Genomic DNA, 13,716 nt, shown 5'->3' on the forward strand with positions numbered 1-13,716 from the left:
TACACCGCTATGATCTCCAAGGAATAGCGGTATAAAAATAAAATTTATATATATTATATATAAACTCTTATTTTGCTGAGGGTCATATTTTGGCTCCATCGCCATCCTCTTTCTTGATTTCCAAGGATTGTGTGAGATTCAAGTAAGGTTGAAAATAGAACCAACCCCCCTTCCTTCTGTTTATAATTTCCAAAGGGAACATAAATTTTTGTTCACTGTTCTGTCCAAGGGCCTTTGATGTGACTTGGGATGTTTATGAATATGGATTGATACTAAGCTAACAAACTGCCTATTCTGATTTCCCACTCCCCATCTGGGTGCAGAAAGGTCTATGTGGCATGAGAGAACCACACTACTCAAATTACAATACTGTATTGTCTTATTCTGTGAAAATAAAAGGGGTGTTACGCCTCTGAATTATATTCCGATACCTTCGTTCTGCACGTTCTTTCTTTTTCAAGACAACATCAAGGTCCTGCAGCTGTTCTTCTAACTTCTCACAGAGTAATTTCTGTGGAGACAAACCAAAACAGACCATTAACAATAACACACTCCATCTGCCAAATTTTAAACAGGCCCACACCCAAACATTCCTCAGTATTACAGCCACTACAGCCAGTAAAGATGTGACAACAGTCCAGGTAGTAAGCAGTATGAAGGAAAGACTTCAGTGATAAAAACAAAGAAATGGAACAATCCTGAAGACCCACATCAGATGAGAGATAACCTTCACTGTGAAGTGCATTGCCTGTATTCCCAAACTCAGTCTTTCCTTTCAAGCCCACAGGTTCCAAGGTATTATTTTCAGAATGCCATCTATTCAATCAGCACAGCCAGTTAGGCAGAAGTAAAACGTTCACAATACATGAATGAGCACGTCAGAAGGGTTTATGATTTTGTGAAGACATGGGGAATGTTGAGGTGGGGTAAAGAAAGCCTGCATCCAAGATAATCAAAGCTAAAAACCCGTTCTTGCCTAATCAGGCTTACAAACTAGCTTAGCCCCTTGGTTTACAAGCAACCAAGGCTCACTTTAGCCATGGTTAATGCTTAAAAGGGAAATGAAATTTTCACCACATTAGCCCAGGGCCTATATCCTGTGAAACAAAATATAAGTTTTTAATCAATAAGGCTAGCCATGTAAAAACGTTAAGATTAAACTGCCAGATACTCAGAGAACCAACACACACTGATTAGTACATTAGATGCAGATAGATAGATGGCTAATGTATAAAGAGTGCTGTTATTTTCATGTTCTGCCGGTTGGCTTCCCACCTTTGATTCAACATGGCTTTTATGTAATGCTGCCCAAGCCAAAACAGAGAGGAAATCAGGCTGCAATCCGTACACACTTTCTTGGGAATAAGTCCCAAGAAACACGGCGGGACTTAACTTCCAAGTCAAAATGCAGAGATTGAACTGTTAGGTCAGATCAGTAGTTCTTAACCAGGGTTTCCCAGAATGCTAAGTTTCCAAGATAGGTTGCTAGGGCTCCCGCAAGAGAACGTGACCAGAATTTTAAAAATTATTTTAAGGGATTCCTCTGGGTGAAAAGGTTGAGAAAGGCTGGGTCAAACTATTTGATGTATGAAGAGCTCAGTAGAAAGATGCTGAAGAATGACATTCTCCTTCTGAAAATATAAACACCAGCAGTTAAGAAGCTGTCTTCCACCAAATCAAGAATATTTGTCCATTTACCTCAGTATTGACTATACTGACTGGCAGTGGCTCTCCAAAGAGACAAGATGAAAAAGGTCTTTCCTGTCATCTTCTACCAGGTCCTTTTTACTGGTAAATACCAGGGCAGCTAAAGCCTGCACTCTATCACTGAGTTATGGCTGTGCCCCACATATTCTCGTCTGTCTTTGCAAAACAGAGCCAACAGATGCAAGTTTTGGCAGAAGCAGATACACATAATTCACTTGACAGTTAGAAACTCAACAACAGAAATCACTAAAATAAGTCTAGTGGACTACAACATGGCTGACTTAACACCTGTTTTAAAAAATGGACTGGGGAATGCATCCAGGAAATTGATAGAAAATATTAACAGTGGGAACTACTAATCATAACAGAAAAAGAAAGCCTTGCTGGGGAAGAATTAGCATGACTCCTGCAAAGGGAAACCTTGCCTCACTAACCTTTGAGAATTTGTTCAGGTTGTCAACACACATGCAGAAGGGAGCAATCCCTCTAGGCATTGCATCCTTGGATTTTCAAAAAGGTTTTGACAAAGATCCTCACCAAAGGTACATAAGGCAACTTAGCAGTCATGCCATAAGAGGATTTCTCCTCTTAATATATCAGTAACTGGTTAGAAGAGAGGAAACAGAAGGAAGGAATAAATGGGCAGTTTTGATAACAAGGAGAAGTAAACAGCAGGGATGCTCTAGGATCTGTAGCATTTAAATGAATATCAGGTAACATATTAAGGAAGCTGAGTATTTTTTTAAAAAAAATAATTCTATACTTTCCCTTTTCAAAAATGCTTGAATTTTATTCAGGATGCAATCTACTGGGAAGGATTTTTTGTTTGTTTGTAAAAAAAGGTGTCTCTAAAGCGGGTGACTAGGCAAGCATCATATAACAGATGAGATGCAGCATACGTAAATGTAAAGGGATATTCAACTAGAAAATAAAAATAAACAACCTCTAATTTTACATAATTAGCTATAGTTCTTGTCCCCAGTTAGATTTCAGTTACTTCTTCACAACACAAAGCTCACTGAATCATCGTCAGTGTACTGCAATGATGAAAACACAAATACAGCAGAAAAAGTATTCTTTTTTCCTCTACTTTTGGATATGCCATCCAAAAACTGGGGAAGACACAGAAAAAGGTAACTAAAGGGCAGAACAGACCACCACAAAGGGGCGGCTTGAAGCCGCCCCTGAGAAAGCTGGATTGGGGCCATGGCAACCGCAAGCCATGGCAACCGCAAGCCATGGCCCCCAATCTTCCTTTTTGCATTGGTAAAAGCCGGTTCTTCCTACCCTGCCATGGCTTTACAGCATTGTGGCAACGTGTGGCATCTAAACACCATGCCACCAGAATGCCCAAAAATTGGCTGGCGGGGCGGGTAGCCAGGTGGCTGGGCATCATGGGTGCGTGTGTCATGTGTATACCTTACCCCAAGCCGGCTGGAAAACAGCTTTTCATGCCGGTCTGTACTGGCCCTTTGGTCCAAAACACACTGAAGAAATAATGCCTTATAAATGTGGTCTATTTTCTCCACCCCACAGCGTCACAAATGTATTTTATTGTAGTAGTAGTAGTAGTAGTACTGTAGTAATATGTCAGAGGGAAAGGGAGAGAAAAGAGAACAGCAAAAGAATTCTAGGTGATCCAACAATATTCACTGGCAGTTGGTTTTGAGGCAACCGAGGAAGATATTCAGCGATTTGAAGGTGATGGTTTAAATGTCTTCCCATTACCTTCAAGTTATTTGTCAACGTATGACACCACCATGAATTCTGTAAGTTTTTCTTAGACAATGAATATTCAGCAATGGCTTGCTATTGCCTTCCTGTGAAATATAGTTTACTGCAACCTGTAGTCCTTGGCAGTCCCCCACCCAAATACTAACCAAGCCTGATGGGAACAGCTGGGATCTAGTATCTTCAGGGTATTTCAGACCTGCTTAATTTTTTTTTTTAGTAGGTTTAAATGTGTGGAGGGAGATGGGAGAGACAATAATAAAAGAAGACAAAGCTTACATGTTGGCAAGGTGGACAGAACCACTCTCCATCAGGAATGATCATCAGCGGCGGCCGAAGGCATGCCGTATGGTAGCCACTGTCACAGGAGTCACACAAGAGAATCTGTGGAAATGAACCAAGATTTCAGTGTGCCTTTGAACACATCCTGTCAAAACACATCAAGGAGCATCTTGCCTCTGTGTTTGCACTGTTTCTTGCAATATGTTATTAATGGCAGCCACTTAAACAGGTGAATTTTTCAGCTTTAGCCCACATCAAACTTTTTAAAGTTTCATTGACCACACCGATAGTCAGCTAAGAACATGCTTAACTCTGCCCTGAAAGCAATGGGACCAGATCATACCCTAATTATGTTATCACAACTCCTAGATCAAGACTGGATTCACTGTTGACATGTAGTAAGGGCAACAGTTCTATCTCCTTCTTTTGGTGTAGTTCAGTGTAGATTCTAAGGGTCACACCCACAAAGGACAGGAAAGGAGCAAACAGACTTTTGATGCACATACATGTAAATTTACAGTGCTTCATAAATAAAGGATAATAATAATAATAATAATAATAATAATAATAATAATAATAATAATACATAAACCAATACAGGTTCAATTTCCCTTATTCAAAATGCTTGGGACCGGAAGTGTTTTGGATTTCAGATTTTTTCAGATTTTGAAATATAAATAATAATTATTTATATCAATATAAATAATAAGATATCTTGAAGACAGGACCCAAGTCTCAACATGGAATTCGTTTATGTTTCATATACACATTATATACACACATCATAGCCTGAAGGTAATTTTATACACAATATTTTTAATAATTTTGTGTGTGAAACAAAGTTTGTGTACACTGAACCACCAGAAAGCAAAGGTGTCATTATCTCAGCCACCCATGTGAACAATCTGTGGTTTCAGATTCTAGAGTACAGTGGACCCTCCACATTCATTGAGGTTACAGGTACAGGGCCCCCATGAATATGGAAAAATCGCAAATAAAAACACTATTTTTTTATCTGAGAGAACACCTCTCTCTAGGTATTCCAGGGCAATTAAGGGGTCAAGAACTGCCAGAAGTCAACCATAAAATTGTGCTGGAAGACCTACAAATGCCTAGAGAAGTGTTCTCTCTAGTTCAAGCTATTTTTCAGAAATTTATAGCACTGCCAATTTTTACAAGTTTTGGCAGAAGTTGATTATAAGAGTCACGCTGGAGAATTTAGAGATTCTTAGAGTGAACGTATTATTCAAATCTGTGAATAATCAAGTGCGCAAAAATCAAAACCACAAATGTGGAGGGCGAACTTCCTATCTTCTTTCTTAATTGTACGGCTCTCACATCCATGGTAACAGGGAATACAATGACTTGTATGATTCTCACTTTTATGCTCAGTTGGATATCTTTGCATTTTAGAATGTCTTCTAGTCACCATTCCCATTCTTAATCTTCTTTTGACTTCCTGGCTGCAGTCCCTGTTCCTATCAATGTTTGATCCCAGGTATGAGAATGTGGTACATAACAGCTTGGCTGCACTGATTTTCCATCCCTCTTCATAGTCAGCTTCATAAATCGATCCTGCCTTCAAGAGGTGGAGTGATGGCCATATCCACAGTTAGTCAGTCCACTTGCCATGTCAAACCCACTTCAAAACAAGGTATCTGAGTCTGATTTGCCAGCTGATCACAAACCATGCTTTGTCAATTCAACATCATGTCAGATCATAGATACATTTCTTCTAATCTTGGTTAGGAATCATATCTTAATTGACTAGTCTCTCCGTATAGGTATATAAGACTGACTTATTTAAAATTCACTGTTCTGAAAGACAAGAACCTACCAGCTCAGGGTGATTGGGAAGCCCACACTTCTTGCATGGTTCATCGTCATCAGCGGGTACGGGTTCCTCTTCCTCCTCTTCCTCTTCATCCTCTTCCTCCTCCTCAGAGTTTTCTTCACTCTCTGAACCCTCACTCTCATCATTGCTTGAGTATCTCCACCTGCCACGAGTTCGAGTCCCAGCCCATCGAACTTTACTTCTCTGTGAAGCCTAGAAATCCAATGATAAGGTCAACTACAACTATCTCAAAACTTAGGAAAATTCTCAGCAAAAACTTAGTAATACAGTGGTACCTCGGGATACGAATTACCCAGGTTACGAATTTTTCGGGATACGAATAAATCCCATAGGGATTTATTGTTTCGGGTTACGAAGGTTTTTCGGGTTACGAAATTAGCCGCGGAGCGAATTAATTTCGTAACCCGAGGTACCACTGTATTGATAATTTCAAATACATTACTTCTATACTATAATTTTCTCATTCACAATTGACAATACAAAAAGAGAACCAAATACAGGTCACATAACATTGTTTAGACATCACACTGACTGCATCTGAGCACTGCATTAAAACCATAGTTAAACCATAGTTTAAATGAAATAAATAAATAAAAAATATATAATGCCCAGCAGGGCAATTTCATGGAGCAGGTCGGTTTTTTAGTTTGTTTTTGTGTACATTTTATGTGATTTTATATTGGATCTAGATGTTTTAATTGTTTTGAATTTTACTGCATTTTAAAAGTTTTATCTGTGAGCTGCCTTGGGTCCCTCCTGGAAGAAAGGTGGGATATAAATGAAATAAAGAGTCTTGCACATGTTGAGCCAGATGGGATGAGAGGGGAAAGAAGTGGGGTGAGGTCCCAGCATCCCAAGGAGGACATAGCCCAACTGTGCCTTGCCAGTGGATGAAGGGAAGAAAGTGACAGAGAAGCAGCAAGCAGAGGTGGGATGGCCGGAGGGACAGAGCCATAACAAAGCGGAGCCTGCTAGACAGAGAGGTCCTCTCTCCACTCTCTCTTTTCTGCCTTTCCTTCTTCTCATTTTCCTTCTGCCATCATTAATCTGCTCCTGCTTTCCTCTGCCTGGGCCAGAGAGTTGTAACACACAGAGAGGAGAGTGCAGCCAGGCAGAGTGAGTGAGTGGACGCAGTTCCCTTTCTCCTCACCTTCACATGTACGAGGAGAGGGAGGGAGGGAAGGAAGGAAGGAAGGAAGGAAGGAAGGAAGGAAGGAAGGAAGGAAGGGTGAGAGAAAGGAGGGCATGAAGAGACAGCATAATCTTGTGCTTGTCCAGGTTGTCCAAGGAATTGTGAGGGTGAGGATTTTGGCCAAATGTGTCTTGTCTCCCCTTCCTTCTCCTGTCCCATTACCAATTGTGCCCATGTGGGAGGGAGGGAGGGAGGGAGGGAGGGAGGGCCTGGAGGTTCAGTACCTCAAGATCCATAATTTTGGGCCCAAACCTGCCCTAGATTTATACATGAGGTGATTTATACATGAGTACACATGGTAATCAAACAATCCGACTTCAAAAACAATAGTATATACAACTACCTTGTTTTGACAAAGTAGTTATCATTAATGACATTTTGTTATGGTTAAGACATCAGAACAAACTGCTGCCAAAAATGTAAATGAAAGTTTATAAGGTCCCTCACAGGACTGCCCCAGAGAACATATGGTCACTGCTCAGCCCGCTGCAACCAATTTTTATAAAACTAAACCATGGTTATTGTAATGTCCAAAGGAGGCCTATACATCTTACACTATTCTTTGCATACATGTTACTTAACATATACTCTCTTTACTTATTCATTTGTTACATTTATATTGGTCTTCCCTTCAATGACTGCCTGAGCCGAAGCACAGCCATTAATGCTGAAAGAAGGAGTGAACAGGTTCACTGTTCCCAATAAAAATAATCCTAGCAAACTCTTATCTCACTAAAGTTGATAGTGGTGAAAAAGAACTCTTGTCCACTTTCAGTCTAATTCCCTCTTTTTCTAATCATGACTCACGCTAGTCTAAAATAATCTCCTAAGGCCTATTTTGCAAAAGACAGAAGCAAAAGCCTGTTTGTCTGGTCACAGTCTGAAAGATAAAGAGTGAATGCAACCACAACCTTATCTCTGCACTGGAGGTGCTCACTACCATCATGGTTTTTTAATGGATGGAATCAGAAGCCCTGCCTGTTACACCTACAAAATGTTTTAATAGCATGAACTGATGTGTCTGTATTCAGAAGTAAGCTCCGATGAATTCTGTGGGAATTGCTTTCCAACTGCTAATAGGCCATTAGTGGACATTCAAACCAATCAGTTGTTTAAATGCTACAGTCCTATACAATCTACTTTCTTAAATGACTTCTAGTATTGCACCAACGTAACTTGGGGCAGCATTCTCTAATATAGACCCAGTACAGATGGGCCTTTTAGCACGTAAGGAATACGTGCTAGGGTTGCCTTGGGGCGTCGTTTACAGACGCCCCGCAACCCTAGCACGTATTCTGTACGTCAAAATGGTGGTGCCCTGTACAGATGGGCGTCGCCATTTTGATGCAACAGACGCTTAGCACCATTGTGATGCCACAAGAGTGCCATTGGCACACTGTGGCGCCACAATGGTGCCTGGTTTGTCCACTGCAGCTTCCTCGCGCAGCAAAACAAGGCGCGAGCAGATCGTCCTTTTGGGGCAGTCTGTACCCCGCCATAATGTCCCATCCCATGATAAATTAGGATTGCAGCTCCTACCAGTCCCAGCCTACCTAGTCAATTGTCTGGGATGATAGAAGTTCTAGTTCAAATGTCTGGAAAGCATCAGGCAGGGAAGGTTGACGGTTCCCCTCATTTTATTTGGAAGAAGCTACTGGAGAATCAAGTGACTGAACAAATAAAAACCTTTAATAAAAACCTGTATCACCACCTCAGTGTTCAAGAGATGCAAGTTTCATTATATTTCATAGCTCTCTAAGCTCTCTGTTAGGTCCCAATTTTTTTAATTCAAATGCCCCCTGTGCTGAACAGAATGACTTCCATATCTATGCGGGTTATGTTCCAAGACTCCCTGTAGACACCTGAAACTGCGGATAATATGAGACCCTATTATTTTCAAGGGGACGAACATACATAGATTCACACTGGAAGATCTAAAAATGCCTAGAGAACTCCCCCGCCCCCAAGACATGGGTAAGTGAAACCATGAATACTGAATTCGTGTAAATGGTTTTTTAAAAAACCTGTCAACTTAGTAGTTTCGTGGAAGAAACTGTCCCAAGGTATATACTGTATATACTCATGTACAAGTCGACTTCATTTATAAGTCGAGGGAAGATTTCAGGGTCAAAATTCTGGATTTTGATATGACCCGTGGATAAGTCGAGGGTAAAACTTAGGGGGCTATAAGGATAGAAAGGGGGAAATACCACTTCCGTGCCTCCTTCTCTGGACCTCACCCAACTGATTCCCAGGTGCTGGAGGAGAGGTTTTAACATCGGATTGAGAAAGGAAGGAAGTGGGTTTAAATGGAGAATTGTTTGCATAGGAAGCAAGGTCTTGCAAAAGGGACTGGAGAGATAGTTTTAAATTGAAAAGGTTTTTTTATTTTTATTTTTTGATAGGAAACCAGGTTTTGCAAAAGGGACCAGAGAGAAAAGCAAGTGGATTTAAATGGAGAAGGTTTTTTCATAGGAAACCAGGTCTTGCAAAATGGACCAGACAAAGAAGCAAGTGGATTTAAATGGTGAAGGTCTTTTCATAGGAAGCCAGGGCTTGCGAAAGAGACTAGAGAAAGAAGCAACTGGATTTAAATTGAGAGGTTTTTTTCATAGGAAGCAAAAGCTTGAAAAACCGACTGGAGGGGGAAGGAACTGGTGTTCAATGGAGATTGGAGCATCAGGCATGCTTGCTTTAGGACCTTTCTAAGCACTACTGATGTATTGACTTTTATATAAGCCTACCCAAAATTTTAGGATCAATTTTGGGGCATAAATTCCTCGACTGACGGTTGTGTATATACGGTAGTCTGGACAGAAGGATGGGCAGATAGAGAATTGACTCTCCTGATTGATATTTGGGTTTCTAACATTATCAGTCAGGAATATTAAGAAGACTGATTGCAACCTGCAGCTGAATACTTTACCTTGCTTGCCTTTGAATTCATGCCTTTCTCTTGCTTTTTTGAGTCCTCTTTCTTCTCCTGCTTTTGCACTGTGGCTGGTGTCTCTTCCTCTTCCTCGTTTCGTTTTTTCTCAGGCTTCTGATCACGGGTTTCCACTATTTTAGGAGTAGGTTTGGATATTCGAGGCGATCTCCTCAAAATGCGCCCAACATTTACCACTTCCTCCTCCTTTTCAGCTGCTGTATTCTGGTTTTTTGAAGAAAGAGCAGTTTTCTTTCTACTCGATATTCTGATTGTGAGTTTGATCCCATCTTTCTGCCTCTCAGATGTTATTTCCCTGTTCTCTGTGAGAGAATTTTCTTCTTCAGAAACCAGCTTATATTTGCACTTGCTTTTCATAGACCCTTTTTTAGGTTCCAATGGTTCCTCAACAGAACTTTGGGCATTACTTAATTTGGATGTCTCTCTGTCTTCAGCTTCAGCACCCTTCTCTGGTTTAGAATCCTGCTCCTCATGCATTTTGTTTTTCTCAGTGCTTTTGGAATCAGAGTCCTCTTTTTCAGCCACAGGTTTCATAGACTGAGGGCCTGAAGGTGGAGACAGAGCCACACCTGCTCTTGGTAAGTCTGTTTTCTCTTCTGTCTGGTCTTTACTTGTCAAACCCTCTTCATCTGTTGGACTAACCAGCTCCTTTGGGGAAGATGCTTTAGAAGATTTATCTAGACACTCCTTGGGAAGTGGCAGGCCGACTTTTGCTTTAATGGATTCTTCAGACTTCTTAAGACTCTCATCTGTTTTGGAAGGTGCCTCTACAATAACACCCGGACTTTTACTCTCAAGTAAGTTTTCCTTTTCTTTTGAGCCAGTTTCTTCCTTTAAAGGCACTTTCTGATCTGGAATCTCAGTAATCACACTAGCTATCTCCTTCCCCATATGCAAAATATTTCTTTCTGCATCGCTTGTTCTTATGATTGTGCTAACAGTCTCTAGTATTTTTTCACCACTCACACCATTTTTCTCCTTAGAGTGGATGGAAGAGTCTTCCTTTGTGCTGGAAAAATGTTCAAATTTGTTATTTGGTATCATTTTCTCACTAACCTCCCCATTCACAAGGAATTTCCCATCAGTAATCGTAGGAACTCTTTTAAATGTCTCCTCCTCCTGTTTCCCTTCCTCTTTCAAAACATCCTTTGTTGGGGTAATACATTTCCGCAAAGGTGCTTTTAGCGGACTGTCATAATCATCGGTCAGCTTAATCTCTCGCTTTTTCAGTGGGATCTTTGCTTGCTGGTCATTTTTGAGTTTTTCGCTTTCTTCCACAGTTCTCTCTACAACCTCCTGGGGAGCTTTGACACTCACACAGAATTCTGTTCTCTCAGGCTCATGGACAGTTTTCTCTGTAATATTATTTACATCTTTCAAGTCTTTTGGCTCTAGCTTATATTCCTTGACGTCTGCTTTAACAGGCTTAACATTTTCCTTAAAAGAGTCATTTTCTTCTTTGGTAATCTGAATTTCCCCATTATTTTCCAAAGGTTTCTCTAGTTTTACTATAACTGGCAATTTTATAATTTCTTTCTCCTCCACTCTCTCTGGTTTTAACTTGTTTTCCTCTTCTGGAACTACAGGAGATGGAAGATTTTCTGGTTGCTTTGTCTGCTCCTCCTTTGTCTCTTCTTTTTCTTTCTTCACTTTTAATTCAGTTACTGTTTTTTGTTAAAAAAAACAACAACACACAGAGCAAAGTTAGACAATTATTCAGAGAAAAGCTTCTGCCAATCCCATTATAGCATAGAACTCTTAAACATTTAGTATGATCAGTGGCAATTACATAGGCCAGAATCATCTTGTAGTTCTTTTTGCTGTTGCGTATCTTTAAGTCTAATCTGACCTATGACAACCCTCTCCCAAGTATTTCTTGGCCAGATTGATTCAGAAGATGTTTGCCCCACTGCAGTACTCTGAGCTTTAGAGTGTGACTCGCTCAAGATCATACAGTGGTTTTCTGTGGCTGAACTCTACTCCAAACTTCAAACCACCACACCACTCTACCCCTGTGGTACTACTCTAGTGAAAAAACAAACAATTGAACAAGTAGTTGCACTTTCTTGGACTGCATAAATGCAGACCTTCATGCAGCCAATCATTCCCTAAGTACAGATAGAGCTATAAGAGAGCTAACAACCATCCTTCAATGGTTGAAATAAGGGCATGGTGCCTGCTGCACAACTGGTGGGGAAAGGATGTGATCCAGTATAACTACATGATGTATATTTACACTACACTAGAAGCGTATAGGAACTTGGCCATAAATGCTAAATATTAGCTAGATACCAATGGTATTTTTCAGAGAGTGAACCATTCTGGCATAGCAGAATCATAGGATACATCTGTAAAAGACAAAATTATATTATCTCTAACTACCATGGCTTCCTCCAAAAGAGGAATCCTGGGGATTGTGGCATGATGTAGGAGTTACGTTTTCTCTCAGATACTGTTAAGTGACCTCCTGCCTACCATATGGAACTACAAAGGTCACATTCCCTGGGAAGGAGAAATAACTCTTTAGCTATTTGAAGTCTATAGAACAAAGGTCAAAAAGGCCAAAAAGGCCAGCACCAGGTGGAGCTCAAATTGAGGAATCCTGTCATTAGAGACAAGACTCTTTGGCCTGTTACAGGACTGCCCAAAATCAAGCTGCTTCGGGTCTCTTTGGGGTATGCTGTTTTAATGATGCATGGGCCTAAGAATCCAGAAGCTGCACCAAAGCCGCACTCCAGTGCTGAGGAATGGAATGTGGCTTTGGCAGCCTCCGGACTCGTAGGACCTATGCATATTTAAATAGCATACCTCCAAAGAGACCCGAAGCAGCTTTTTTTGGCAGTCTGTAACAGCTTTATTTCCCCAAGCCTTCTTTACTCCAAATTCATCTGTTTTATCTGGCCCTGTTGTTTTTATGATGCACCTAGTGATTTAAACTGTTTACATTATAGCTGATATGTTTAATTTGTCCCCAGATTTTATTTATTGACAATAGTTCTATCCTGCCTGATAACCAGAATTCTGGTTCAGAGATCTAGAAAGACATATATGCCACGTTTACAACCCAAACACAACAATATAATACACCCACTGTGCACATAATATGAGAAAATCCAAGACAAAAATGCATTGAAGTATAAACCACAGAATCTTTTGAAGCAGGGGCACAAAATGCCTGAAATGGTCTTGGCTTTTTTAAAGGTGTTCACTTGGTGCCATACAGAAGGTATACCACAAGCAGGATGCTATCTTTTATGTATGTGTGTATATCCATGTGTATTTAATATCTTGCCTTTCTCCCAACACGGGGTCAAGGTAGCTTACAATAAGATTAAAACAAGATATAAGTAAAAATCTGATGATTAAAATGTTTAAAAAGAAACACATTCATTTTTAAAAATCATTTTCAAAACAATAACATTATGAATAAATGTACAGCTCACATCCTATTAAATATCCTTCTGTGCAACCATATTAATCACTAAACACTTATTCAAATAACAGGGAGAAGGGAGAGGGAAACCTAGCCTCCTGTGGAAGGAATTCCACAGCCTAGGAGCAGCTATTGACAAGGCCCTCTCACATGTCTTCTGCAGGCAGACTTGTGACAATAGTGGAATCAAGAAAAAAAAAACCTTTTCCAAGGATCTAAAGACAGCTAGCTTCATGAAGAGATGTGGTCTCTTAGATAGTCTGGACTTAAGCAATAAGGCTTCATAGGTCACAACTAGGATTCTGAATTGTGTCCAGAAATGAACTGGTAGCCTGTGAACTTGAGACAGCCTTCTCCTTAGCAGGCCCTTCTCAGGTCTCACATGGCAAAGGTTACCTGGAGAATAACCTCTAATGAAGTCTTCAAAGCCCAAGCAGATAAATATATAGCTCCTTAGCCAAAGGCAAAAGGAGATGTGCACTAGCACCTCTTAGATCAACCTTTGCAATCTAGACTATGGCATGCCAAAACCACAGAGTAGTGCTCCATTTGGAAATATTTAACTTGAG

General features: G+C 40.4%; 1 protein-coding gene across 1 annotated transcript in view; it reads right to left on the reverse strand.

The window, feature by feature from the left end:
* RSF1 (remodeling and spacing factor 1) overlaps window positions 1-13,716 on the reverse strand; it is a 73,216-nt gene that overhangs the window by 17,996 nt on the left and 41,504 nt on the right. The window contains 4 exon segments of the mRNA XM_042456069.1: window positions 432-511; window positions 3,718-3,822; window positions 5,558-5,767; window positions 9,694-11,378. Coding sequence (XP_042312003.1) covers window positions 432-511; window positions 3,718-3,822; window positions 5,558-5,767; window positions 9,694-11,378 — 2,080 coding nt within the window.

Source organism: Sceloporus undulatus, chromosome 3 (genome assembly GCF_019175285.1).
Source record: "Sceloporus undulatus isolate JIND9_A2432 ecotype Alabama chromosome 3, SceUnd_v1.1, whole genome shotgun sequence".
In the NCBI taxonomy this organism is placed as follows: domain Eukaryota; kingdom Metazoa; phylum Chordata; class Lepidosauria; order Squamata; family Phrynosomatidae; genus Sceloporus; species Sceloporus undulatus.